The following is a 27,774-nucleotide window of genomic DNA, read 5'->3' as shown; positions in this document are numbered from 1 at the left end:
AGTTTGCCCACCCTGCCCTCTTCTATCCCAACGGGGGCAGAAGAAAGCTACCCTGCTGCTCACCCAGGCCTGCCACGACCATGACGCACATCGGTGTAGAAGTTAAGAACTTGATTCCATTCATTTAAAAAAATATATTTTTTTATTGATTTCAGAGAGGGAGGGAGAGGGAGAGAAAGATAGAAACACCAGTGATAAGAGATCATCATTGATCAGCTGCCTCCTGCACGCCCCCTACCCAGGATGGAGCCTGCAACCCGGGCATGTGCCCTCGACCGGAATCAAACCCGGGACCCTTCAGTCCGCAGGCCAAGGCTCTATTGCACTGAGCCAAACCTGCTAGGGCTTGATGCCATTCTTGTGTGTCCATGGGCAACTCACCTAATCTACTCTATCCCTCCTTGGTCTGTAAGAGGAAGACAGTAATACCAATTCCTTAAGACGTTTCAGGCTTCGATGAGATGCTAACTACGAAACGGTGTGAGGCATAACCTCTCGGGTTGCAACGAGCTGATTTGGGAACTGTTTGCATCATTTCACCTTGCGGGTGGGCGTGGTGTGCTCCACGCAGTCCCCCGAGCTGCTCAGGACACATTGGGTGCCTAAAGGTCTCTTGAATGTATATTCATTTAATAACCAGCCAGTTTGTTTCCTTTCAGGAATGCAGGATACTGGTATCGAAGAGAAAGTGCAGTTCGTATGCAAGAAGCACCAGGTGGTGAGCAGAGTAGAAGCCTCACAGTGAGGTAGAGGAAGGAAAACACTCCAAGTGGATTTCACTTTCTGCGTCTCCGTTTCCTCGTTTGGAGAGTAAAGAGAGTCATGGATATTATTACAAGGCTGCTGCAAAGGTGGCAAGGGGCGTAGTAAGTGCTGGAGAAACAGCCGTTACTATTATTATCATCTTAAGAATTATTGTTGAGGAAGTAAAAGCAAACGCGCTGAGGTCCCTGGTCAAGGCAGCGCGGAGATGGGCGGGGGAGCGCTGGGCGGGGCCTCTTGAAGCCACGCCCTTCCACGCCCGCGTCCGGTCGCCAGGCAACACACTGCCTGGTTGCAGCCGGAGCGACGCGTAGCCGCCAGCACCGGGAGCTCTGGGTTAGCCACACCTGACGTTGGCAAGGGCCGCTTGGTTAGCATGATGACTGACGATGACACCGAGACGACTGTCAGCGAATTTCAGATCGCGGAGGAGAACGATCTGCCTGTTATCCAGCTGTTCAGCCTGGTCGAAGAGCTCAGGTACGGGCCCGCTGGCTTCTGGGGCGGCCCTTACTCATCGTGTGGCCTTGGACCTCAGAGACGGTCCAGACCACATTGAACACTGAGAAACTGAGGCCCCCACAAAGTGGGAGAAATAGTCGCCTTTGCCTTTTACTGCTGCGTGTCTGCGGCCACTGAACTAACAAGCCATTGATGGAGTGAGAACAATGTGGAGGTGTGAGGGCCTGGGGCTGGTGTAGCGTAATGGGTGAAGCCAGAGCCTGGCCTGGTGGTCTGCCTGGTGCCAAAATGTATGCTTAGCCCATCCTCTGCTCGGCGGTGCTGGTTGGACCAGGCGACCTCTAAGCACCTTTCCAATGCTAAGAATCTATGGTAAAATGAAAGTGGCAGCTGATATTTTTAGTAGGAGTCAAGTTATGCCTGGATCATCCTATAAGCATGGAGATGAACAACAAAAGAGTAACTGGCCCAGTATTCTGTACTTTTAGCAGCCTGTTTTCTATCGACTATAGAAGGTAAATTGGATGGCAAGATTCCATGATGTAGTGGAGGTAATTATACCACTCATTGGTCTCACACAGAACATCCTGGCTCTGGCTACATAGGTGTTCTGCCAGGCATCTATAACCAGTTTAGGTTTGAGCTGAGGTATGACTACTAATAGCTCTTATTATTTTTTAAATATATTTTTATTGATTTCAGAGAGGAAGGGAGAGGGAGAGACATCAGTGATGAGAGAGAATCATTGATAGGCTGCTTCCTGCACACCCCCTACTGAGAATGGAGCCTGCAACCTGGGCATGTGCCCTTGACCAGAATCAAACCTGGGACCCTTCAGTCCCCAGGCAGAGGCTCTATCCACTGAGCCAAACCTGCTAAGGCACTAATAGCTCTTATTTTTTGAGTGCCTATTCCGCGCCAAGTATTTTGCATATGTGATCTTAAATAATAATGGTGCAGTAACTCCCAAGGTGGGTGAGGAAACAAAGACAGAGGAAACAAAATAAAAAATAAAAACAAACCTGAAAAATTAAACCAAAGGAAACATCTGAAGATTATGGATGTGACTTCAAGAATGAATTAATTCGGAAGGAATTTCACAACTGGGTTAAAAGACGCTTGAAGGTGAAACTTGTAGCTTCATCTCAGCCACAATTTTCTTTTTCTTTTTTTTTTTTAATATATTTTTATTGATTTCAGAGAGGAAGGAAGAGGGAGGAATAGAAATGTCAATGATGAGAATCATTGATCGGCTGCCTCCTGCATGCCCCACACTGGGGACCAAGCCCACAACCGGGGCATGTGTCCTGACTGGGAATTGAACCTTGACTGCGTGGTTCAGTTAGAGCTCAACCACTGAGCCACGCCGGCAGTCAGCCACAATTTTCAATGTAATATTATTGCTTTGAATTCTGTGGCTCATTAGACGTATTAAAAAACATATCAAATACATAGATAGTACTTACTGTGTGCCAGGAATTGTCCTGACGGCTTTACATTCCTTACTGCAACCCTAAGAGGTAGGTGCTGTGATTATTCCCATTTTACAGATGAGGAAACTGAGGCATTAAGAGGTTAAGTATCTTGTAGAAGGTCATGCCTAGCTAGGAAGTGTTAAATACTATTGATTTGGTGTTGACATACCTACTAATGGAACTTACTCAGGTGCACTCTGTCTTGCAGCTATGGAAACTCTGCTCTCAAAACGGAGACAGAGATGTTTCAGAAATATTTAAATAAACTGGAATCCAGGGAACAGCAAATGCTGCGGTTATCTGACATTAAAATATCAGGAACAGAGTTTTCACAGGTACACAATTGAAGAGTTGTTTCATTCAGTTTGTCCCTTTAGACTCTAAAGTTTAGAGGCAAGCGGTATTTGTGCATCTGTCTTTGGTGTACCGCCTTCGGCCAAGTCAAAGACGTATGACTTTGTCCCTGTTCTTATTTTGATTCTTTCTTCCTTCTCAAGGTTTCTCTTTTAAGTCAGTGTGAAGGCAATGAGGTTTAATTAATAGTGGATTGACACTCCCAGAATATATCTTCGTTTGTTTGAAATGGTTCCCTTAAGTTGGGAGACTCAAAATGTTTACAGGGCCAAGCAAGACACAGAAAGAGGTGAAGTGGGCCTGTGTGGGCACTGGGAAGTTCCTTCCTCATCTACGAGGGCCAACCAAGTAGCCTGGGGTTATCAGTAGTTGATTTTTCAAGAGAAGCTGGAAATGTGAATTATTTTGGTGGAATTTCCTGATTTTCAAGTGTGGGTAATTAATTTTTAAAATATATATTTTTATTTATTTCAGAGAGGGAGAGAGAGAGGGAGAGGGAGAGAGAAAAAACACATTAATGATGAGAGAGAATCATTGACCAGCTGCCTCCTGCATACCCCACACTGGGGATCGAGCCTGCAACCCAGGCATGTGCCCTGACTAGGAATTGAACCATGACCTCCTGGTTCATAGGTTGATGCTCAACCACGGAGCTATGCTGGCTGGGCTAATTAATTTTTTTTTTTAATTAAAAATCGTGTGTAAGCCTATCTTTGAGAGCCAAGCAATCCCATCTTGAGGTCCACATATTTCCTAGGCCACCTGCGTGTGACCCGTGGCTCAAATGCATAGGAGACCCAACATTTTTGTCTTTGTTTGTTTTTGCTGACTCCTGTCCCCCCGGATCCAATTTCTCTTCTGTGTTCAGCTCAGGAAGCTCTGAGCTCCGGGCTTTCCCTGGCACGGACTTGAATGCTAGTCCAGAGCAGGTTCACCATCTCTCCATCCTGGAGACACTGGCCCTGATTCATTTTCAGTTCCTTGTCAAGCTTAGGCCTTAGGTTGGCTGGTGAAATAGGTGTCACCTCGGGCCTAATATCCAGAATCCTCTCACTTTGAGCTTGTTCTCTCCGGCTGTCATTCAAGTACTTTCTAGCAGGTCAGAGAAGACATGTCCATGCCACCTTCAGCTGCTCTGTGACCAACGCCTTCTTGACAGCGGCTTTGTTTTTCCTGAGGTATAGTTGCGAGGCAGGCGCAAGTCCAAATCCCGCTCAGGCCCGGACCGTATGTCCAGCCTCAGCGTTGACCAAAAATGCGATCTCGTGCGAAAGGAGCTGGAAGACACGAAGGAGGAAATAAGGCACCTGAGGGCCAACGCCGAGCGGGACCTGCAGCATCACGAGGTAGTAACCCCCTTCTCCCTGCAGGCACCCCCACTGGGGCTCCCTCCGCCCCATCTTACAGGAAGTACCTATGGGATGTTCAAGTGATTGATTGCACTTTGAAAGAAATACAAGTCGATTAAGACAAATTGAGGCCCTACCTTTTTTTTTTTTTTTTTGTCTATTGATATGATGGATTAGGTTAATTTATTTTATTTTGTAAAAATGTTTTTACTAGTATTGATTGATTTTTTTGAGAGGGAGGAAGGGAGAGGGATAGAGAGATAGAAACATCAGTGAGAGAGAAACGTCAACATCGATCTGCTGCCTCCTGCACGCCCCTCACAGGGGGTAGAACCCTCAACCCAGGCATGTGCTCTGACCGGGAATCGAACCTGCGGATCTCTTGGTTCCTGGGCTGATGCTCAACCACTGAGCCACACCGGCCGGGCTTTTTTTAAAAAAAAATCCTTACCAAGGATATGTTTCCCATTGATTTTAGAGAGAGGGGGTGAGGAAGGGAAAGAGAGAGAAACATCAATGTGAGGAAGAAACATGGTTCGGTTGCCTCTTGCATGCGCTCCGACCAGAGATCAAACCGAAGCCTGGGAATTGTGCCCTGATCGGGGATTGAACCCGCCACCTTTCAGTGTACGTCCGGGACGGTACTCCAACCAACTAAGCCACACCGGCCAGGGAGAGGGCCTACCTTAAAGGAACTGACCACCTCCTTGAAGAGAAAACAAATTAAAAAAAATTTTAATGGAAAATTTCAAAATTATACAAATGAACAGAGGCTAGCACAACGAAACCCCTATATACTTAGCACCCACATTCAATAGTCATGATCATATGGCCATTCTTGTTTCCTCCATATCCCTACCAACTCCCCCCCTGGAATAGGCAAGCGGGCTGTCATGAAATGAATCCTGGGCATCTTGTTCATCTGCAAATATTTCAGGATATGTCTCTAAGATATGGATTCTTTTTTAAAAAAAAAACAAACCATAACCGCCCTAACTGGTTTGGCTCAGTGGACGGAGCATCGGCCTGTGGACTGAGGGGTCCCAGGTTTGATTCCGGTCAAGGGCATGGACCTTGGTTGCGGGCACATCCCCAGTTGGGGGTGTGCAGGAGGCAGCTGATCGATAATTCTCTCTCGTCGATGTTTCTAACTCTCTATCCCTCTCCCTTCCTCTCTGTTAAAAAAGAAAAGTCAATAAAATATATTTAAAAAATAAAATAACCATAATAATCATCCCCTTAAAATGTATACTAATAATTTCTTAATAATACAAGGGGGCTGAGGTTTAATTCAGTGAGTTGGTTGAAAAATCCCTAAGTCTCCCTCCCTATGCAACATGCATGACTGTGGTCCATGCCTTGTTGGAGACCAACAAGGCCAGTTTTCTTCCCGGGAAGATGTGGGACTGTGAATGAGGTTGCCCATGGGATGAAGGTGTGGGCTTCTACTAGTATTTGAGAGCCGTGTTGTATGAAAAACAGATATTTCTGTTCTAGCTCTAAATTGTTCCATTTCTAAACGTGGGCACACACATAGGAACGCGCTCGCTGTCCGCAGAGGGACAGATCCGTGGATTCACGTAGCATATTACTCTTTTATTATTATACTAGAGGCCCCGTGCACAAAAATTTGTGCACTCGGGGGTCCCTCAGCCCAGCCTGTGCCCTCTCGCAGTCTGGGACCCCTCCAGGGATGTCCACCTGCTGGCTTAGGCCTGCTCCCCGGGGGATTGTGCCTAAGCTGGCAGTGATACATCCCTTGGGGGATGTCCACTTGCCAGTGGGCCGAAGCTGCAGTTGAACATCCACAGAGCTGCTGAGGAGGCAGGAGAGGCTCCCACCATCGCCAATGTGATGCCTTCAGCCTGGCTTGTGGCTGAGCAGAGCTCCCCCTGTGGGAGTGCACTGACTACCAGGGGGCAGCTCCTGTATTGAGCATCTGCCCCCTGGTGGTCAGTGTGTGTCATAGTGACCAGCCATTCCCAGTCGTTCTGCTGTTAGGGTCAATTTGCACATTACCGCCCTAACCGGTTTGGCTCAGTGGATAGAGCATCGGCCTGTGGACTGAAGGGTCCCAGGTTCCATTCTCGTCAAGGGCATGTACTCTGGTTGCGTACACATCCCCAGTAGGGGGTGTGCAGGAGGCAGCTGATCAAAGTTTCGCTCTCATCGATGTTTCTAACTCTCTATCCCTCTCCCTTCCTCTCTGTAAAAAATCAATAAAATATATTTGGGGAAAAAAATTGCATGTGCACATTACCCTTTTATTATATAGGATAGAAGCCTGGTGCACAGGTGGGAGCCAGCTGGTTTGCCCTGAAGGGTGTCCCAGATCAGGGTGGGCAGGGGACCCCCAGCTCCCTACGATCGCCCACGCCGCCCCTGCTCACGATCGCTGGCTCTGCCCATGCTCACGCCTAACACCTCTGGCCAAGGCATTAGGCCTGGGCAAGAGACCCCCAAGCTCCCCACCATCGTCAACTCGGCCCCTGCTCCCTGCAATTGACCGCTCCGCCCTAATGCCTCTCGCCCAGGCATTAGGCCTGGGCAGGGGACCCACAGCTCTCCAAGGGACCTCCTGCTCCACCCCTTCCCAGGCCTAATGCCTGTGGCCAAGGCATTAGGACTGGGCAGGGGACCCCAAGCTCCCACCCTCAGTGACTGTGCCCCTGTTCCCCATGATCGCTGGCACTGCTCCTGCCCAAGCCTAATGCCTCTGGCCAAGGCATTAGGCCCGGGCAGGGGACCCCCGCAGCTGCAGCCTCCCAAGATCATGGGCTCCACCCCTGCCCGGGCCTTACGCCTCTGGCCGAGGCGTTGGGCCCGGGCAGCGGGGACCCCCAGCTGCAGCTGCCCCTGCCCCGGCCTAACACCTCCTCTGGCCGAGGCGTTAGGCCTGGGCAGGGGACCCCCCCAGTTGCAGCCGCCTGCGATCGTGGGCTCCACCCCTGCCTGGGCCTTACTCCTCTGGCTGAGTGTGAGGCCCGGGCAGTGGGGACCCCCAGCTGCAGCCGCCCCCCGATTGTGAGCTCCGCCCCTTCCCGGGCCTAACGCCTCTGGCCAAGGCGTTAGGCTGGGCAGGGGACCCCCCAGCTGCAGCCCGCCCCATCGTGGGCTCCACCCCTGCCCGGGCCTTATGCCTCTGGCCGAGGCGTTAGGCCCGGGCAGCGAGGACCCCAGCTGCAGCCACCCCTCCCGGGCCTTTTGCCTCTGGCGGAGGCTTAGGCCCGGGCAGAGGATCCCCCAAGCTGCAGCGTCCCCCCATGGGCTCCGCCCCTGCCCGTGCCGAATGCCTCTGGCTGAGGCGTTAGGGCAGCGGGGACGCCCAGCTGCAGCCGCCCCCCCACCCAGCTGCAACCACTCCCTGATCGTGGGCTCCGTGGGCTCCAGGCAGCGGCTGCAGCCACCCCGCGATCCTGGGCTCCACCCCTGCCCAGCTCCCATTGCTGGCTCCACCCCTACTTCCTGCTATCACTGGCCAGTGCGGCAAAGGCCAGGATTCTCCGATCATGGCTGGGGGGCAGGGCAAAGGCGGCCCCCTGGCTCTTAGCTCCCCCCTGAGAGTGCCAGGGAGCTTCTTCTGTGCTTTCCATTTTGCCTCCCTGCATTGTGCCTACATATGCAAATTAACCGCCATCTTTGTTGACAGTTAACCGCCATCTTGGCTGGTGATTAATTTGCATATCTCGCTAATTAGCCAATGGGAAGGGTAGCGGTCGTACGCTAATTACCATGTTTCTCTTTTATTAGTGTAGATATTATATTAATGTTATAATTTTCATGGATAAATATTTTAGACATGAAAATGCATATTTATAAAGACCCCCGAGGCTCTGTTGTTTGCCGCCTTTTTATGTTTACTATTAACTTTTTTGAGGCATGCTTTTGCATAATAACATTCATGTAGTCACATCTGCATCTTAAGGGTATGATTCTTTTTTTTTTTAATATATTTTATTGATTTTTTACAGAGAGGAAGGGAGAGAGATAGTTAGAAACATCGATGAGAGAGACATCGATCAGCTGCCTCCTGCACATCTCCTACCGGGGATGTGCGCGCAACCCAGGTACATGCCCTTGACCGGAATCGAACCTGGGACCTTTCAGTCCGCAGGCCGACGCTCTATCCACTGAGCCAAACCGGTTTCGGCAAGGGTATGATTCTAAGACTAAGAAGAAACACAGTATATTGGGCACAAAGAGGCCTGAGAAGGTGGGATTCATCCTTGAGAACCTTTGGAAATGCTGTTCTCTCTCTGTGCTGACTCCCCCAGGCTATCATTGAGGAAGCTGAAATTCGGATGGCTGAAGTTGAGAAAGCAATGCAAGAGTTTGAAAAAGATATTTTGAAAACCATCGCCAAGAAGAAAGGGAGTATCCTGGCCACTCAGAAAGTGCTGAAGTACATTGAGGACGCGAACCGCCGGAGGGTGAGTCGGCAGGAGGCTGGCGCTTAGAAAGGGAGAGGAGAGTCGTTGAAGGATGACGTGGAAGGGGTCCCGGGAGGCAGCCCCACTGCAGCTGGTCCAGCATCAGCGTTGCTCCATGTGAGGATTTTTACATCTCCCCACGTGTGTGTGCTTTAGAATGCAAATCTATCCGGGCTCAATCAGGCAGGCAGGGCGAGTATCAACAGTATCTCAGATGGAGGACTTGTTTTTATTGTTGCTATTTGTTTCAAGATCTGATGTGTTTCCTCCCTCCCTCCCACCCTTCTTCCTTCCTTCCTCCCTCCCTCCCTCCCTCTTTTTCTTTCTTTCTTTCTTTCTTTCTTTCTTTCTTTCTTTCTTTCCTTCTTTCCTTCCTTTCCTTCCTTTCCTTCCTTTCCTTCCTTTCCTTCCTTCCTTCCTTTCTCTCTTTCTCTCTTTCTCTCTTTCTCTCTTTCTCTCTTTCTCTCTTTCTCTCTTTCTCTCTTTCTCTCTTTCTCTCTTTCTCTCTTTCTCTCTTTCTTTCTTTCTTTCTTTCTTTCTTTCTTTCTTTTCTTCCCCACCCAAGGACATGCATTGATTTGAGAGAGAGAGGAAGTGAGGGAGAGAGAAACATTGATGTGAGCGAGGAACATTGATTGGTTGCCTCTTGTATGTGCCCCAACCAGGGATTGAACCCGAAACCTGGGTATGTGCCCTGACCGGGAATTAGACCCGAGAAACCTTTCGGTGTCCAGGATGATGCTCCAACCAACTGAGCCACACTGGCCAGGACTGACATGTTTCCTTGAGAATCATAGGAGCCTATCCAGTCAAGTGACGGTGTGGAGTGAGACAGGTACATCTCAAGCTCATTGAGTTCCGTTATTATAAGAACGAGTCCAGCTGGTGAGGCTCAGTGGTTAAGCATCGGCCCATGAACCAGGAGGTCACAGTTCGATTCCCAGTCAGGGCACATGCCCAAGTTGTGGGCTCCATCCCCAGTGGGAGGTCTGCAGGAGGCAGCCGATCCATGTTTCTCTCTCATGGATGTTTTTATTTCTCTATCCATCTCCCTGCCTCCCTCTAAAATAAATAATTTTTTTTTAAAGAATGAGTTTTAAATGCTCCTTCATTTTCAAAGATTTTGCAGTGTATCAAAATACACTCATTGGATTCTGAAGATGGGTTGGCTTACTAACCCGAATCGGTTATAAATAATAAAAATTATGTAAACCAAGAAAGAGAACACAAGACCAAAGAATCATAAAATCATTTCATCTGGGAAGGCTCCTCTACCCAAATTATCCTGAATTTAAAAGCAATAGAAAATTTGCATAGGACAGACCCAGCTTCCTTTGCTTCTTCTTATTTTTTTCTTTTTTAAAATATATTTTATTGATTTTTTTTACAGAGAGGAAGGGAGAGGGATAGAGAGTTAGAAACATCGATGAGAGAGAAACATCGATCAGCTGCCTCCTGCACACTTCCTACTGGGTATGTGCCCGCAACCAAGGTACATGCCCTTGACCGGAATCGAACCTGGGACTCTTCAGTCCACAGGCCAACGCTCTATCCACTGAGCCAGATCGGTCAGGGCCCTCTGCTTCTTGGTGATGAATGAAATGCTATAGCAACACCAGCTTGCGTCGATGTAAAAGGACCTTAAAATAAGTGACTGATTGTTAGGGCTCAAGGTTTGGTTTGTAGCCTCAGACTTACCAACCGTTTCAAACCAACAGGGAAGAAGAAGAGAAATGGATTAAAATGTGCCTTTGTTTTTCAGGATAATATGAAGGATAAATTACGTTTGAAAAATGTTTCTCTCAAAGTCTCAAGGAAAAAGATGCTTTTGCAACTGAGGCAGGTATGTGGCTTCTTCTGTTTTTTAAGTCACTGTGGCCAGTAGAACAATGCCCACCCGAAGATGTCTGTGTCCTAATCCCTGGAATCTGAATACATCACCTCACACGGCAAAAGCGTTTTGCAGATGTGATTAAAGTTGAGGATCCTGAGATGCAGAGATAATCTTGGGTTGTCTGAGAAGGTTCCATGCAACCACAAGCGTCCAGTGAGGAGGAGAGAAGATGTGATGACAGAAGCAGGGGTCAGAGTGATGTGCTTTTTAAATTTTTTTTTATTGACTTCAGAGAGGAAAGGAGAGGGAGAGAGAGAGAGAGAGAGAGAAACATCAATGATGAGAGAACCACTGATCTGCTGCCTCCTGCACGCCCCCCACAGGGGATCAAGCCCACAACCCAGGCATGTGCCCTGACCGGGAATTGAACCAGTGACCTCTTGGTTCATAGGTCACTGCTCAACCACTGAGCCAAGTCAGCCGGGCTGATGTATTTAAAAAAAAAAAAAGAAAGAAAAAGAAAAAAATTATTATTGATTTTTAGAGAGAGGACGAGAGAGAGGGGGGGTGGTCAATGTGTTGGTCCGCTCATTGACGCATTCATTGGTTGGTTCGTGTATGTGCCCTGACCGGGGAGCAAACCCACAACCAGGGCGTATCAGGAGGACGCTCTAAGACAGAGCTTTGACTAGGAAGGCAGAGGAAGGCGTCCGTCAGGATCGAAGGAAAGCAGGCGCCTCTAGAAGCTGGCAAGGGCGAGGCAGCGGTCTCCCCAGGGGCCTCCGGAAGGAGGCGGCCCTGTCAGCACCTTGGTTGCAGCCCAGAGAACGGCCTCGGGCTCTGGCCTCCTGAGCCGTGAGGTAGTGGATTTGTGTTGTTTGATAAGCCACTGAGTGTGTGGCCATTCGTCACAGCAGCCGTGGGAAACTAATACAGTTTCTGTGCTGGTGAATCCGTAGACAGAGTTGGCTTGAATTTAAAAGGCCCTTATTGCGTCGTACTTGTGGATGGTTTGGGGGATGTGGCCGGGGTGGCAGGGTTGTCGTATGCCTTGGTGGGTCCTTGGACAGCTGACCTGAAGGTGGTAGGCGGACGTGCAGAGGGTCTCCGGGTGTGATGACAGGGCTCCGGCCTCTCCTCACTCAAGGGGTTCATTGTGAGCTTGAACCTGGGCCCCGATGGTACGATGGTATGCATGTCAGAGGTGGCCCCAGACAGTGACGCAACATTGGGCAGGAGAATTAACACGTCCAGGGACTCGTGCTTGATTGACGTGGGATCTCGAAAGACTCCACAAGCTGGGACGGCACAAAGTGACTGAGGACAAATGCAAGCTCCTCTACTTTGACCCCCAACATTTCTGCTCAGGTGCCAGATGGCTTAGCCATAGTTCACCTGCTGGAGGCAGCTCAGCTGGGGCGATGCTGGGCCCCAGGCCACACTCCAAGCACCACATGCCCCCCTAGGAAAGGATCGCATGAAGAATAGTTCACATGATCTATCTCGCCCCAGTCTGTTCTGAGTAGCCAGACCCGAGCCCTGTGCCTCCGTAGGAACTCCAGGCTTAGAGCAGAGGTCCTCAAACTTTTTAAACAGGGGGCCAGTTCACTGTCCCTCAGACCATTGGAGGGCCGGACTATAGTTTCAAAAAAGACTATGAACAAATTCCTATGCACACTGCACATCTTATTTTGAAGTAAAAAAAAACAAAACGGGAACAAATACAATATTTGTATTTGCATGTGGCCCACGGGCCATAGTTTGAGGACCCCTGGCTTAGAGGATCAGTAGCTGGAGTTCATGTAGGAGAGGGAGCTGAGAGGGAGGGAAGCCTTGCCTGCCATTCCCCCGCCTTCCATTCTCCCTGGCCTGGCCCAGGGGGCTCCAAGTGCCCGATGCTCCTGCCCATCCCACCACCCTGCACCTGTCTGTGAACCCTCACCGAGGATGCGCTCCGTGAGGCCAGGGAGTAGCCTTTACGCTCAGGTCCCTGTCCCCAGGGCCTAGTGCCACGCCTGGCCCCACGCAGATCCGCAGGCTGTGTTTGTTGAATGACTGAGTGAGGCCTGGCTTACAGAATCTCACCCGGAGTCACAAGATGTGGGCCATACACTCGGAAGTCACTCCCTCCTGTCATTTCTCCCTCCCTTCTGACCCGTAGAAGGAAGAGGTGGGCGAGGCCCTCCATGACGTGGATTTCCAGCAGCTGAAGATAGAGAACGCTCAGTTCTTAGAGACGATCGAAGGGAGGAATCAGGAGCTGATCCGGCTGAAGCTGGCGTCCGGGACCACCCTGCAGGTCCTCAACTCATACAAAGTAAGGTCCACCCCCTGCCACCGGGCGGTTCCCACAGGGAGGAGCTGGCCTTCAGTCACTCTCTCTGCTCCCCGAGTTCTCCTGTGAAAGCCACGTCTCCTGAAGCACCCCAATGTTCTCACAGCCCTGGCTGCGCATTGGAACCACCCGAGGAGCTTCTACTTAAAAAACAAAAATGTTTTTATTGATTTCAGAGAGAGGAAGGGAGAGGGAAAGAGAGATAGAAACGTCAACGATGAGAGAGAATCGGTGATCGGTTGCCTCCTGCACGCCCCACACTGGAGATAAAGCCCCCAACCTGGGCATGTGCCCTGACCGAGAATTGGACCATGACCTTCTGGTTCATAGGTCGACGCTCAACCACACCAGCCAGGCACTTGTACTTTTTTAAAAGATATAAGGACACCCTGGTCTCGCCCCGACCAATTGAATTAGGGGGTGAGGGCCATGCATCTTTACATTTTTTTTAACTCCCCAGATGATTTTTATGCACGGTGAGTTTTGAGAGCTAACCACATTGAGGGCCCTGTTTTGTTTAGGCATATAAAAAGCATCCCCGGCTTAAAACCCTGCAAAGGAAAACCATCTTAGCTATAAATCAGAACAATGTTAAGTAAGTCCTCATCCACACCAAACCCTTTTTGGAGAAAGAGAGGCGCTATTAATAACTAAGCAGGGCCATAGGTGTGAGCAGGGCCTGTCCCCAGCGGGCTGGGCTGGGGGTCACCCTGTTAGCAGCCGGCCGATGCGGTGGTTAGCCAACCGTGGGCCCGTGGGCCCGGCCCCCTGGCTGGTGAGCCAGGAATGGTTTTCACAGAACATTTGCAACCTGATTGGTAGAGAACACTACCTTTGAAACCCAATTACACAAAACCAGTTTCTCCCCCAGAAATTCCATTCTTCTCCTTAGTAGACCTGTCGTCCAAAATATTGTACTTCATTCTGACATTTGAAATCTTATCAATAAAACATGTGTGGAAAATTGTGTTTTTTTCCTCTTGTTCATGTAACTAACTATATGACATCCTCAATTTTGCCTCTTGGCCTGCCAAACCTAAACTATTTCCTGTCTGTCTGGGACCCAGGTAACAGCAGTGGCTACAGGTGTTGGTGGCTCACATAAGGGCATCGTTTGGCCCACACGCTGTCACTTTAAAATGTGAATTGGGCCCGGCCCGCGTGGCTCAGTGGTTGAGTGTCCACCTGTGAACCAGGAGGTCAGGGTTTGATTCCCGATGAGGGCACATGCCCGGGTGGTGGGCTCGATCCCTAGTGGGGGGGCGTGCAGGAGGCAGCTGATTAATGACTCTCTCTCACCATTAATGTTTCTATCTCTCTCTCCCTTCCTCTCTGAAATCAATAAAAATATATATTTTTTAAAAAGGGATTTGGAATGTGTTCAGACTAGGCTGATGCTCGTCCAGTATTTTCCGAGGCCCAGAGAGGCAGGGTAATTGCAAGTTCAGACAGCAAGTTTGTGGCCCGCTGGGACTCCTGGCCCAGCGCCTGTCCCGCCAAAGCACATGTCTTGCCCCGGCGTGAGGTGTGCAGACCGTATGGTGCTGGATTCTGAAACTCCGTCACCCACGACGGTGTGGTAACCATGCAGCAGGCCGTCACCTGGAGCTTATCTCGCCCATCGTAGGCTTATCTGATCCCTGCTGTTTGGAGATGGAGCATCCTCGGGACTCCAGGCCCTCGCTGGGGGGGCGCCGGGCAGCACAAGGTTACATCACGTCATCACGTTGGACCTCGATCTTATCCTGCCCACCCAGCTGCATAGCACAGGGCCTGTCTGATCTTGCGGGGAAAGGCCAGGGCTCTCAGTGGAACTTCTGGTTTATAAGATGAACGTGGCCGGTGGCAGGGCCGGCGCTCGTGGGGACGTGTCTGAACACATGTGCAGGTGGTCGGCGTCTCGGTACCCGGGCAGCAGGGACACGGGCTGCAGTGGGCAGAGCAGGAGCCGTTTCAGTCCGAACCCCAGGGGCCCCTGCGCTGGTGCCAGATAATCGTCAGCAGATGACGGAGCCGCTCCCAGGAGCCCTGCAGTGGACACAGCGAGGGGCCCACTCCCTCCGCGGCTCAGAGCTCACCTCGGGGAAAGGCAAGCAGACAGCTGTGCGTGGTGAGGTCAGGCCTCCCCTGGGGACCCCGCGCCATGCTTCCCGTCTCGGAGGTGGGTCTGTGTGCCCCGGGGCTCCGGCTGGTCGGTGCCGTGCCCCCAGCACCAAGGGCAGTGCCTGGCCAGCAGGTACGCGGCTACCATGGTCCCAGGAGCTGTTGGCGCTTCAGGTGTGTTGATGGGGTGGGAGGGGGGCAGGAGGGACCACGTCACGTGAGTATCACACACCACATGGGTGATCTTGTCAAAAACATGCAGATTAACTTTCCTCTATCACCACACAGACGGAGCACAAGGCCAGGCACAGGGCTAAGTGCTGAGGGCACAGCCGGGAAGGAGGCAGACATGGTCACTTCTGCAAGTTTGGAGCGAGCCTCCCTCTAGGGGGCACTGCTTTCTCCCACTTTGTGCCCACAAGCCCCGAGTGGGGGGGGGACTGGTATGTTACCATCCTTTGAGGACAGCTGTGATGTGTCACTCTTTCTTTTTTTAGTAGATATTAATTTTTTAAATATATTTTTATTGACTCCAGAGAGGAAGGGAGAGGGAGGGAGAGATAGAAACATCAATGATGAGAGAGAGGCATTGATGGGCGGCCTCCTGCACACCCCGCCCTGGGGATCGAGTTCACCACCCGGGCATGTGCCCTGACCTGGAATCAAACCGTGACCTCCAGGTTCATAGGTCGACGCGCAACCCCTGAGCCACACCGGCCAGGCATAGTAGATATTAACTGGGTTTAAAAATTAAATGTACTGGAGTAACGTTGGTTAATAGCATTATATCAATTTCAGATGTACATCCTAATTCAACATCCATATACTCTTGCTTCCTTTTGTTACCATACACTTGACCCTCCTGACCCACTTCACCCTCCCAGGTCACTCTTCACCGACTGTAAACTAGTGGTGCCCTGTGGTAGGGAGAACTCAAAGGTGTTCCCCAAACCCACCCCCCACCCCCTGCCCCGGTATATCCACCTGCCCAATCCCCAGGACTGAGGACAGCATGGGTTCTGTTAGCAGGTGCTGTTCTGTTCTATCATTAGAGGACTAGTGCCCCGGTGCACGGATTCGTGCACATTGAAAGGAAATTAATTAGAAGGTGGCTGGCAGGGCGGGACTGGGCTAGATGGGCCAGACACACCCTGGAGCCAACCTCCTGTGGTCCCTCCCTGGCGGGCCGCACCTGGGGCAGCACGGCAGCTCAAAAGGCGTCTGTGGGAGTGAGCGGGGTCCCTCTGTCAAGTGGGGTCCCTCAGCCTGGCCTGCTGGGCATCGGGCCAAAACTGGTTCTTTGACATCCCTCTACGCAAACGCTAGTGTGCAGGAAACCACATTCGGGGCTGACAGCGCCCCAGCAACAACATAACCCACGGCCGAAGGTGGAATCGCGAGGCCCCCCGAGGAATCGGGCTCCCTCCTCTCTGGTTTCGGGTGCGTCACCCGAGAACCTCCCCTGCCAAGTCACTACAGCTCAGCAGTTACCGCGTTGAGCGTCTGCCCCGTGGTGGTCAGTGCATGTCCTAGCGACCGGTCTGACGGGCAAAGGGACACTCAGTAAGTGGTGGGGTGGGAGTTGGGTCTCAGCATCTCGCCCCCTGCAGGTGAGGGTGACACTCCCAGGGCTCTCTCCTTCCCGCCACCTAGACACCAGGACGCTGAAAACCTGGGCGTGTGAGAAGGGCAGGCCACCGTCCCACAGCCCTGCTTCCCTCCTGCCTCGCAAAGAGCCGCCTGTCCTTGGTGGGCGCCCCCTCCGTGGTCAGCTCTGCTCAAGACAGGCTGTGCTGTTCTCTTTCAGACCAGGCTACACCGAGCAATGGAAATGTCCAGCAATCTGGAGAAGGAGATCCTGCTGAGACACGAGCTGCTTGAAAAAATTGAAAGAGAAATCCTACAAGTGGAGGAGGTAAGAGAGGGTTAAATGTGCCACTTCTGGTGTTTGCAAGGGCTGGAGTCATTGTCCACCAGGGTCCAAGCCACCTGGATTTTTTATTTTTAATTCTCACCAGAGGATATTTTTTCCATTGACTTCTAGAGAGAGTAGAAGGAAGCGGAGGGTGGGGGGGGCAGAGAGAGAAACACTGATGAGAGAGAGAGACACACACATCGATTGGTTGCTTCCCACACGTGCCCCTACCAGGCCTGGGGAACCTGCAACAGAGATCCATGCCCTTGACCGGGAATCGAACTGGCGACCCTGCGGTCCTCAGGCCGACGCTCCAACCACTGAGCCAAACCAGCCAGGACAAGCCACCTTGATTTTTTAGAAAAGGCGACACCATAAAAAAAATCAAAATATCTCTGGGCCGTCAAAGGAGAAAGTGGTACCCGGAGGCTTGCAGTCTAGCAGAGCGGCCTTCCGCTGCTGGCTTCGGTCCTAGAGCAGTGATGGCGAACCTTTTGAGCTCGGCGTGTCAGCATTTTGAAAAACCCTAACTTAACTCTGGTGCCGTGTCACATATAGAAATTTTTTGATATTTGCAACCATAGTAAAACAAAGACTTATATTTGTGATATTTATTTTATATATTTAAATGCCATTTAACAAAGAAAATCAACCAAAAAAATGAGTTCGCGTGTCACCTCTGACACGCGTGCCATAGGTTCGCCATCACTGTCCTAGAGTCAGCTCACAAGGTAGAGAAACCGTGTAGAGCCCAAATCCTCCTCAAGAATCCCTTAAACGCCCCATAAAATAAAATATTGAAAGTGTTGCATGTACAACCTTGCAAAAAATATGACACGTTTGTAATGATGTAACTGATATGAAAAAAGTACACACCCCGAGGGGCGGTGTCCTGTGTGAAGGAGAGGGAGCCCCTGAGGCACCCGGCTCTCATTGGGTCGGCGGATGCGTGGCCGGCAGACCCGGCCTCCGTCCTGGGCTCACGCCGGGCCCTGTGGTCACTGTGTGAAAAGACGTGGCATCATCCACCTTGTGACTGCGCACGGTCAGTGTTTTGCTGAGCGCACCAAGTTGATTTTCTGCGAGTTAAACGCACCCAGGATGGGACTCGAGGAGGGCTTTTTTTTAGGAAAGCGGGGGATAAAGAGCACTGGGCTGCTCAGTGGTTAGAGTGTTGGCCTGCACACTGGAGGGTCGCAGGTTCGATTCTAGTCAAGGGCATGTACCTGGGTTGCAAGTCGGGAGGTAACCAATCGATGTGTGTGTGTCTCATGTCAATGTTTCTCTCTCTCCACTCCACCCTCTTTCTCTCTCCCCCTCCTCCCCCCTCTTCCACTCTCTCTAAAGATCAATGAAAAAATACCCTCACTCTGAGGGGGGGGGGTTTAAAAAAGAAAAAAAAGAACACTGGACTTGGCCCCGCGGGTGTGGCTCAGTTGGCTGAGTGTCATCCCATGCACCAGGAGGCCCCTGATTCCATCCCATTCCCGGTCAGGGCACAGGCTTGAGGCGCCGGCTCTATCCCCAGTAGGGGGTGTGCAGGAGGCAGCCAATTGATGGTTCTCTCGATCTCTTTTTTTCCTTATAATGGTTAACATTTATAGAGTATTAACTGTGTATGAGGACTTTTTAAAAAATATATATTTTTATTGATTTCAGAGAGAAGGAAGAGGGAGAGAGATATAACATCAACGATGAGAGAGAATCATATATCGGCTGCCTCCTGCACGCCCCACGCTGGGGATTGAGCCCACAACCCGGGCATGTGCCCCTGACTGGAATTGAACCCGTGACCCTTCTGTCTGCAGGCCGAGACTCTATCCACTGAGCCAAACAAGCTAGGGCGATGTTTCTCTCTTAATAAAGGAAAGAAGGAAGGAAGGAAGGAAGGAAGGGAGGGAGGGAGGGAGGGAGGGAGGGAGAAAGGAAAGAAAGAAAAGGGAAGGGATGGAAGGGAGGGAGGAAGGAAAGGAGACTTTTAAGCTATACTTGGTGTTTCTGAACTGGATGAAAACGTCACAATCTATAAAAAATGAGCTTTTGTGATTCCCCCCCCTCCTTTGAAAAGTTAAACATTGTTTTCAGAACTACGCTGCAACTGGGGAGAGACAGGAGGGCCAGCAAGTCCCAGTGGGCCAGATGCGGCCGGGATCCCGGGTGACTTGGTCCTTCCCAACCCAGGACCGGGCCAAAGCCGAGGCTTTGAACAAGCAGCTGCGGAGGCAGATGGCTGAGTTCCGAGCGCCGCCCGTGATGACGTACGTCAAGGAGAAGATCTTCAACGGGGACCTGGAGAAGACCATCCGCGTCTGGGAGAGGAAAGTGGAGATCGCGGAGGTAGGGTCCCCCACCCCCCTGCCCCCGGAGAGGCCCCGGGTGGGCAGCCTTTCATGCCCTTCCCATTTTTGTCTGCGAGTTTGTTTTTGAGCTAAAGATACAGATGTTTGGACTCGTAACATCTGAGAGGAATCGCCACAGTTGCTTTGAGCCTTATATTGAAACAAAGGATGACTTTCCTTTTTTAAAAAAAGAATTTTTTTTGAATTATTGATTTCAGAGAGGAAGAGAGAGGGAGAGAGAGAGATGGAAACATCAACGATGAGAGAGAATCCTTGATCGGCTGCCTCCTGCACGCCCTCTACTGGGGATCAAGCCCGCAACCCAGGCATGTGCCCTGACTGGGAATCAAGCCATGGCCTTCCGGTTCATAGATGACACTCAGTGTGCAACCTGGCCTGGCTCAGTCTGTGCTTCCCGTAGGGGGCGTGCAGGAGGCAGCCGATTCTCTCTCATCATGGATGTTTCTCTCTCTCTCTCGCTCCCTCTCCCTCCCTCTCTGAAATCAATAAAAACTTGATGGAAAAGAACGTTTCCTAAAAGACATACTTAGAGGACAGCCGCGCTTTCACACCTGGGCCCTGGCTCCGCTTCCCGCCGCAGGAAGTAAATTGGGAGCCAGCCTTGGGCCCGTCAGACCTGAAGCTGAGAAGGAGCAGAGCATCCCAGGAGGAACCTGCAACTTCTCGCTTCACCAGCCAGAAACAAGCTAAGCTCTTTTAGAGCAGCGGTCACCAACCAGTGATCCACGCACCACTGGTGCTCCGTGAGGCCCGAAGGGCGAGCGACTCTCCCAGGCACCCCTGGGCAGCCATGCCCTGCCCCGTGGACCCCCGGGCCCCCATCCAGGGCTGTGCTCTGACTAGTCACAGTCCGGATCCCCCAAGGGACCTCTCCCCTCTCCCCCTTTCCTTCCGCAGATGTCCTTAAAAGGCTACCGCAAGGACTGGAATAAGATGAAGGCCACCAACGAGAAGCTGCAGCTCATCAGCCCCCCCGGGGAAGTAGCCGGAGGGAGGCCATGGGCTGCGGACCAAAAAGCAACCCATTAAAATAACCAGCTCCTTTCTAGCCACAGGGCCCCCTCTCTGTTCCCCGGCCGTGGGCCTGTGGTGGGCATGGTCCCAGCCTGGCCCCTGGGAACGCTGACACTGAAAGAACCACAGGGCACTCTCACGGTTTGACTCGGCAGCCCACCTTTAGTTCACAAGCACAGATGACGGTGCCGGTGCCGTGGGAGCACGTGGCAGTGACACAGAGGAGGGCGGGCCGCGGGCCGGGCCGGGGCAGCCGGGCGTGCAGCCACCAGGCACCCACGCGGCGTGGCGGGCGCCCGGCACTCAGCATTCTGAGCCTACTCTCCCGTGGGGGGTGGGGGAGGGTTAGCTCCCAGACTGTCTACTGTTCCAAAAGAAAACAAGCGCAGAGGAAAGCAAGAGCGTTTCTTGGGGCTGATGCAACCTGTTCTGACCCGAAATGGACCCCCCCTGCCCGGCCTGCTGGCTGTAATAGTCATAGTACGCGGGCAGGGCCTCCTCCTCCTTCGGGGAGCTGTCCAACTCCCTCACGCCCTTCCCCCGGGGTTCCACGCCCTCGGAAGAGCCGTTCTCCGGCCACGGAGATCTGTCCATGAAGATGGTCACCTTTGCTGGCTCTTGGAGCTGCGTCTCCCTGGTGGGCGCCGAGGGGCCCTGGGCAGGGGCCGCGTTCTCCTGGTGGGGGTGGTAGTGGTGGAACACGGACAGGGGGAGAAAGCTGTCCATCTGCGTCTGGGACGTGATCCAGTCTCCGTAGTCTTCCACTTTGACGTACAGGAAGAGGCCAGGGCACCTCTCGCCCCCCTGCGACAGGACTCCTCGCAGCACCCACAGGTCCAGCCCCTGCAGCTGGCACATGAGCGGGTTTCCTGGGTCCCCCTGTGACAAAGGACAGAAGGCTTCAGGTCTAAAAGAACTTTACATTTTTGTTTTCTTTTTTAAAATATATTTTTGGTTTGCTCCCGGGTTTCGGCACCAAAAATAAAAATAAATAAAAAATATTTTTATTGATTTCAGAGAGGAAGGGAGAGGGGAAGAGAGAGATAGAAACCTTAACGATGAGAGGGAATCATTGATCGGCCGCCTCCTGCACGCCCCACACTGGGGATCGAGCCCGCAACCCGGGCATGTGCCCTGACCGGGAATCGAACTGTGACCTCCTGGTTCATAGACTGATGCTCAACCACTGAGCCACGCCGGCCGGGCTGAAAGAACTTTTCATTGTTAATACATCCTTGTGCAATTTACGGTTTGCTCCAGAAATGTTCTACGCCGGTTCTCACTGGAACGGGGAAGATAATAGGGTACTCTCTCCAATCTGGGCAGCCACCGCCACAAATCTCAACATGACGACTCTTCCTTTCATTGTACACATTTATCTGTCGACTTCTGCACTCTGCCTGTAGCTTCCTGGTTCGCCTTTCATTGTCTTGCCCCTTTTCAGTACTTGGACTGAATCCCTCTTTCGGTTTTTCATGCCTCGAATGTTGACATTCCTTTCCTTTCTGGCCTGGAATGGCCACCTCCCCCCCCTCCTCTCTCTTTTGTTTCCATCCCTCACTGAAGCTCCTCGCTCCCACCCACTGTCCTGCGAGGGCCAGGGTCACGCTGGACTAGGGTCGCCTGGGCAGCTGCCGGTCCCTGCGCGTGCTCCCGGCGTTCCCTGCTCCTGTGGAGTGGTCGTGAGGCCACGGGCATTCTGCCACACTGACCGCTCTCTCTCTCCAGGTGTGTGGGTGGGAGTTTGGCACACTTGGTAGCTAGGTGACCCTGGCCAGTTACCTAGGTTTGAAAGCGGAATTGCCTGATCGTGTTCCACTGACAACGGTGACTGGGGGGGGGGGGGGGGGGGGGGGCGGCATTCTGCAGGCGTTTTATTGAGCACTTGCTCTCCGCCAAGTGCCAGCCCACACAGAGTCAGTCCCGACAGCCACGAGTCTCAAGTAACAGTCCCTGCCTCGGGGGATCCCCATCTCTGGAAGTGACACGATTCCTCTCTGCATTGAGCTTCTGCTCCATCGTGTTCTTTTTTTTTTGTTAATCCTCACCCCAGGATATTTTTCTATTGATTTTTTAGAGAGAGTGGAAGGGAGGGAGAAGGGGGAGTGAGAGAAGGAGGGAGAGCAGAAGAGAGAGATGGAGAGACAGAGAGGGAGAGAAACATCGATGTAAAAGAGAGACATCGATTGGCTGCTTCCCACACATGCCCTGACCTGGGCTGGGGATCGAGCCTGCAACCGAGGTACGTACCCTTGACCAGGAATCGGACCCACAACCCCTTCAGTCCGCCAGCCAGTGCTCTAACCCCTGAGCAACCGGCCAGGGCGAGTCCGCCATGTCTTACCAAGCAGACAGTATCGGTCTCCTGCTCCACGTGGCTGCCACATCCTGTGTTCTGGAACTTGTATAAGGGACACAGGTCGATGTCTTGCACGGAGATTTTCCTCAGGATACTCATCGTCATTTGCTCTCCCGTCTGCACCATGCAACAGAGAGCCCGAGAATCAGCAAGAAGACAACCCCCGCAGCCACCGCAACTACGACTCACACGTCCAGATGGGGGTGAGCAGACACCGTGCGGGGACACCCCGGGGCCCAGGGCTGAGATTTTTACTGGAAACTACTTGTGCTTTCAACTTGAAGGTGAATATAGGCAGAGAACATATTTATATCCCTTTTCAACATCTACAGAGAGTACATTTCCTTGTTTATTTCCCCAGAAAACAAGGATGGCTTAGACAAGAGGACAGTTCACTCTGGTTCGGGGAGCAGTGTCCCTGGCCCCCCTGTAACTCGAGCTGATTTCAGGTTGCCAGCTGCCTATGTACTTGCGATTGTGGTCTATGTAGGACTAGAAGGAAAAAGGACCAAATGTACTAGTAAGAATGGCTACAGAAAGAGCAAGCACTGGGAATCTTGACTGATTAGCTGTGGGTTCCAGCCCGACTCTAGAACCTTGAGCCACCTGCATTCTTAAGATTAGCCCTAGCCTGACCCACGTGGCTCCGTGGTTGAGTGTCGACCTAAGAACCAGCAGGTCACGGTTCAATTTCCATCTGGGAACATACCAGGGTTGCAGGCTCGATCCCCAGTGTGGGACGTGCAGGAGGCAGCCAATCAATGGTTCTCTCTCATCATTGATGTTTCTATCTCTCTCTCCCTCTCCCTTCCTCCCTGAAATCAATAAAAGTATTATTTTTTTGTAAAAAAGGTAAGCGCTAGAATGGTTCATCCAATCCCCCTACTGCCAGCACACTCAGCCTCCGTCAGGAGAAGGAAGGCATAACTGCAAACGTGGGGTTCCAGCCGGCCACCCAGCAGTTGTGCGAGGCCAGCGGCATGTACAGCTTCCTGCCCAGGAAGCAGATGGGCTGCACCAGGCTGGTGAACTGCATGGCCGTGTCTGTCTTCAGGAGGGCTAAGTCATTGGTCATCGTCTTGTTATCAAAGTCCTCGTGGAGGATGATGGTGTTGACCAGGAACTCTTCGTGAGACACCACCGTGGCGTTCATCCTCGCGATGCCCACGACGGCCACGGCGTCCTTCCTGGAGGGAGAGTGAGGGCACCTTGAGAAGCCGAGGCGCCAAGAAGGCTGCGTTCTTCCCCGTTTTCATTATCTTAATAATGAGTGGGTTTGGCTCAGTGGATAGAGCATCGGCCTGCGGACTGAAGGGTCCTGGGTTTGATTTCGGTCAAGGGTGCTATATTTTAAAACAAGATTCACATGGACCACAACGACAGACTCAACAAATTCCTAAATCACCACACAGGATAACTCAAAATTAAATGGTGCGGAAAATAGAAAAAAACACCTTACCACCTGGATATTTTAAAACTCTGTCTTTCACAAAACCCTGGGCCAAACAGAAAAGCAAACCAAAACAGCAGACTAAACAGAAAGTAGCCATATCGGGAACTCCAACACAAAGCAGAAGCTCTCGAAGGGCTAGCGGCGGTCCCTGTGAATGTCGAACCCCGTCTTCCACTCCCCGGTCACTCATGCTGCAAGATGCCTGCATGTGTGGGGAATGACGTAGGTACCGCTCCACCTACTGCCGCGTTTTGGGCCCTGGGAAAAGGTCGAAAACCATGCAAATGTCCCTCATTAGAGGACTGGGTGATGGTACATCCGTCATGGGATACTGTGCAGCTGATGAAAAGAATGTTGCTAGCCGAAGCCGGTTTGGCTCAGTGGATGGAGCGTCGGCCTGCGGACTGAGGGGTCCCGGGTTCGATTCCGGTCAAGGGCATGTACCTGGGTTGCGGGCACATCCCCAGTGGGAGATGTGCAGGAGGCAGCTGGTCGATGTTTCTCTCTCATCGATGTTTCTGACTCTGTCTCTCTCCTTTCCTCTCTGTAAAAAATCAATAAAAATATTTAAAAAAAAAAAAAAAAGAAAAGAATGTTGCTCTTGCCCGGCCGGCGTGGCTCAGTGGTTGAACATCGACCTATGAACCTGGAGGTCATGGTTCGTTTCCCGGTCAGGGCACATGCCCAAGTTGCAGGCTCGATCCCCAGTAGGGGGTCTGCAGGAGGCATCCAATCCAATTATTCTCTCTCATCATTGATGTTTCTCTCTCTCTTTCCCTCTCCCTTCCTCTCTGAAATCAATAATAAAAAAAAAAAGTTCTTGAAAAAAGACTTCCCAATACTCATGATAGAGTGAAAAAAGCTGAGAGTGAAATACTGAGTATGGTGTGCTACTGGTTGTTGGTTTTTTTGGGTGTGTGTGATAGACTGAATTGTGTTCCCCAAAATTCATTTGTGAAGCACCAACCCCAACAGCAGCTGCATTTGCAGATAGGGCCTTCAAGGGGGTAATTAAGATTAAATCAGGCCATGAGGGCAGGAGTCTAACCCAAAGGGACTGGTGTCCTTATAAAATGAGGAAGAGACATGGGAGTGTGGACACAGCGGGAAGGCCATGTGAGGACGCCCCAAGGGGGTAGCAGTCCGCGAGCTAACGAGAGAGGCCTCAGGAGACCCAACCCTGCCAGCACCGTGATCTCGGACTTCCAGCCTCCAGAACAGTAAGAAATAAACCTCTATTGTCTGAGCCACCCTGTCTGTCTGCGGTCTTTTGTTATGGCTGCCTTAGCAGACGAATGCCGGGGGAAGAAAATTCCCCCTCTGTCGGTAGATATAGGCTTATAGGACCTGTGGGTATATAGCTATGTATACAGAGAGCCATACATGCATTGGGTATTTAAGGAAGAATCCCCTAGAAACTGGTGACAGAGTTCAAGGGAGGGATACAGTAACTGACATGCCACGGAGGGAAGGGATCCCTTTCCTTGTATATCCTTTGGTTCCTCATGAACATTCTACTTTGCACATGTATTTCCAATGTGAAAATATAAATCATAAGTAAAAAAAAATCAGCATCTGCCCTAACTGGTTTGGCTCAGTGGACAGAGCGTCAGCCTGCAAACTCAAAGGTCCAGAGTTCGATTCCGGTCAAGGGCATGTACCTTGGTTGTGGGCACATCCCCGGTGGGGAGTGTGCAGGAGGCAGCTCATCGATGTTTCTCTCTCATCCATGTTTCTAACTCTCTATCCCTCTCTCTTCCTCTCTGTAAAAATCAATAAAAATATTTTAAAAAATCAGCAGCTGCACAATATTCCATTGAAAGTGTATAATTTGTTTTGCCAATTATAGTAATTGCTAGGGGCCCAGTGCACAAAATTCGTTCACTCGGGGGCAGGGGGTCCCTCAGCCTGGCCTGTGCCCTCTTGCAGTTCCGAGCCCTTGGGGAGTGGGCCTAAGCCAGCAGTCGGACATCCTTAGCACTGCCGCAGAGGCGGGAGAGGCTTCTGGCTGAGTTGTGCTCCCCCTGTGGGAGCACACTGACCACCAAGGGGCAGCTCCTGCGTTGAGCATCTGCCCCCTGGTGGTCAGTGTGTGTCATAGTAACCAGTCGTTCCACCATTTGGTGGATTTGCATATTAGCCTTTTATTATATAGGATAGTCTCTCCCCATACTCTGTATGTGTATATCTATATATCTATATATCTATATAATCTATATATCTATATCTATCTACCTATCTATGTATAAATATATTTATATGTATGTATATAAAAGCCTAAGCAACCAGCCAGCTGACTGGTAGCTATGACGCGCACTGACCACCAGGGGACAGACGCTCAACACATAGGCATGGGAACATGGAACAGACTGATGAATCTCAGAGGGAAGCAGGGAGGGGGGGGGGGGCAGGGAGAAATTAACCAAAGATCTATATGCAAACTAGAGGCCCGGTGCAACCCATGCACTGGTGGGGTTCCTTGGCCTGGCCTGTGGGGATCAGGCCGAAACCGGCTCTCCAACATCCCCTGAGGGGTCCCGGATTGCAAGAGGGCACAGGATTCGTGCACCGGGCCTCTACTATACTATATAAGAGTAATATACTATGTTTTATTTCTCCATAATAATTGTATGTTATGTCCCAGTGTTTTATTAACTATCCCATGAACAACTCTGTGTATACAATTTTTCCAGTGGCTGAAATTATTTCCTGAATGTTGATTCCCAGAAGTGAAATCATTGGGTCAAAAAGTAAGATTTTTAAAAACAAAACAAAACAAAACACAGTTATTCTTTTAATAACATTTGCGGGGTGTTTTTTTTTTCTGGTTTAAAGAATGCACATTAAATGTAAAGAATTTGGAAAACACAGAGACGTTCAAAGAAGCAAACAACAATCAGATCCCTGCGCTTAAATGCTGGCTTGTTTCCTGCACATTGTTAAGGCCCCGGGCGAGCTTTAAAACCAGGGCTCCTACCAACGTTAGTGCCTCTGTGTCCCCGTAAAACGGGCAGAAAGGAAGGACCTTCCTGCAGAGGAGGAGCACCGTTTCGCTGTGCAGGTGGGGGCGGGGGGGCGGGGGGTGGCGGGGAGGCAGTAGGAGCTCCAAGGCTGGCATCTGGCGACCCAAGGACCCAGGACTCCTGGCAGTGCTGAGCTGGGAACAGGCCTGTCACCCCGACACCAGGAGTCCAACTTCCAGGCCTCCCTGAGCTGAGCGGGGGGGGGGAACAGCTCCCCACCCGCCCAGGGCGCCCTGAGGCCCCAGTCAGGGTACTGGCCTGTGCTGAAAGGCGGACGCGATGCTGAGGATCCAGAACTCACTGAGGATGCTGCCGAAAGCCAGGTGGGCGTGGTGGGAGTTCTGCAGGGACACCACCCACGGGAACTCCTTCTCACTGACCAGACCCTCCTCGGAAGCCTCTATACCGCTGATTTTCTGGATGCCACAACCTGCAGAGGGAGGTGCGGGGGGCCTCACCGCTGGGGCCAGGGGTGGGCGGGCCTGTGGCCACCACCCCCACACCCGACTGCAGGTCCCCCCCTGCTGGCCGCCCACTCTGTCTGGC

The 27,774-nt window shown here is 51.6% G+C and overlaps 2 protein-coding genes across 2 annotated transcripts in view; one reads left to right on the top strand and one right to left on the bottom strand.

Moving 5' to 3' along the window:
* Positions 1-1,080: 1,080 nt before the first annotated feature.
* On the top strand, positions 1,081-22,148 carry CFAP263 (cilia and flagella associated protein 263). Its single transcript, XM_070397718.1, has 9 exons — positions 1,081-1,242; positions 2,908-3,034; positions 4,238-4,399; positions 8,677-8,832; positions 10,595-10,675; positions 12,828-12,983; positions 16,912-17,019; positions 19,201-19,356; positions 20,277-22,148. Exons 1-9 carry the CDS (start codon positions 1,139-1,141, stop codon positions 20,406-20,408), a joined length of 1,182 nt encoding a protein of 393 aa, XP_070253819.1. The 5' UTR covers positions 1,081-1,138; the 3' UTR covers positions 20,409-22,148.
* Positions 20,547-27,774, bottom strand: part of PRSS54 (serine protease 54) — a 20,507-nt gene continuing 13,279 nt past the window's right edge. Inside the window, exons 2-4 of the mRNA XM_070397719.1 lie at positions 23,681-23,939; positions 22,738-22,869; positions 20,547-21,272 (exon numbers count right to left, since the gene is read on the bottom strand). Coding sequence (XP_070253820.1) covers positions 20,739-21,272; positions 22,738-22,869; positions 23,681-23,905 — 891 coding nt within the window. The 5' untranslated portion in view covers positions 23,906-23,939 and the 3' untranslated portion in view covers positions 20,547-20,738. The remainder of the gene's footprint in view (positions 21,273-22,737; positions 22,870-23,680; positions 23,940-27,774) is intronic.

The sequence above is a fragment of the Myotis yumanensis genome, unplaced genomic scaffold (assembly GCF_028538775.1).
Source record: "Myotis yumanensis isolate MYYU_CA2020_CCGP unplaced genomic scaffold, mMyoYum1.0.hap1 SCAF_18, whole genome shotgun sequence".
NCBI classification, from domain to species: Eukaryota; Metazoa; Chordata; class Mammalia; order Chiroptera; family Vespertilionidae; genus Myotis; species Myotis yumanensis.
Note: the sequence above shows the minus strand (reverse complement) of the source record. Positions and strands in the feature narration are given on the sequence as shown.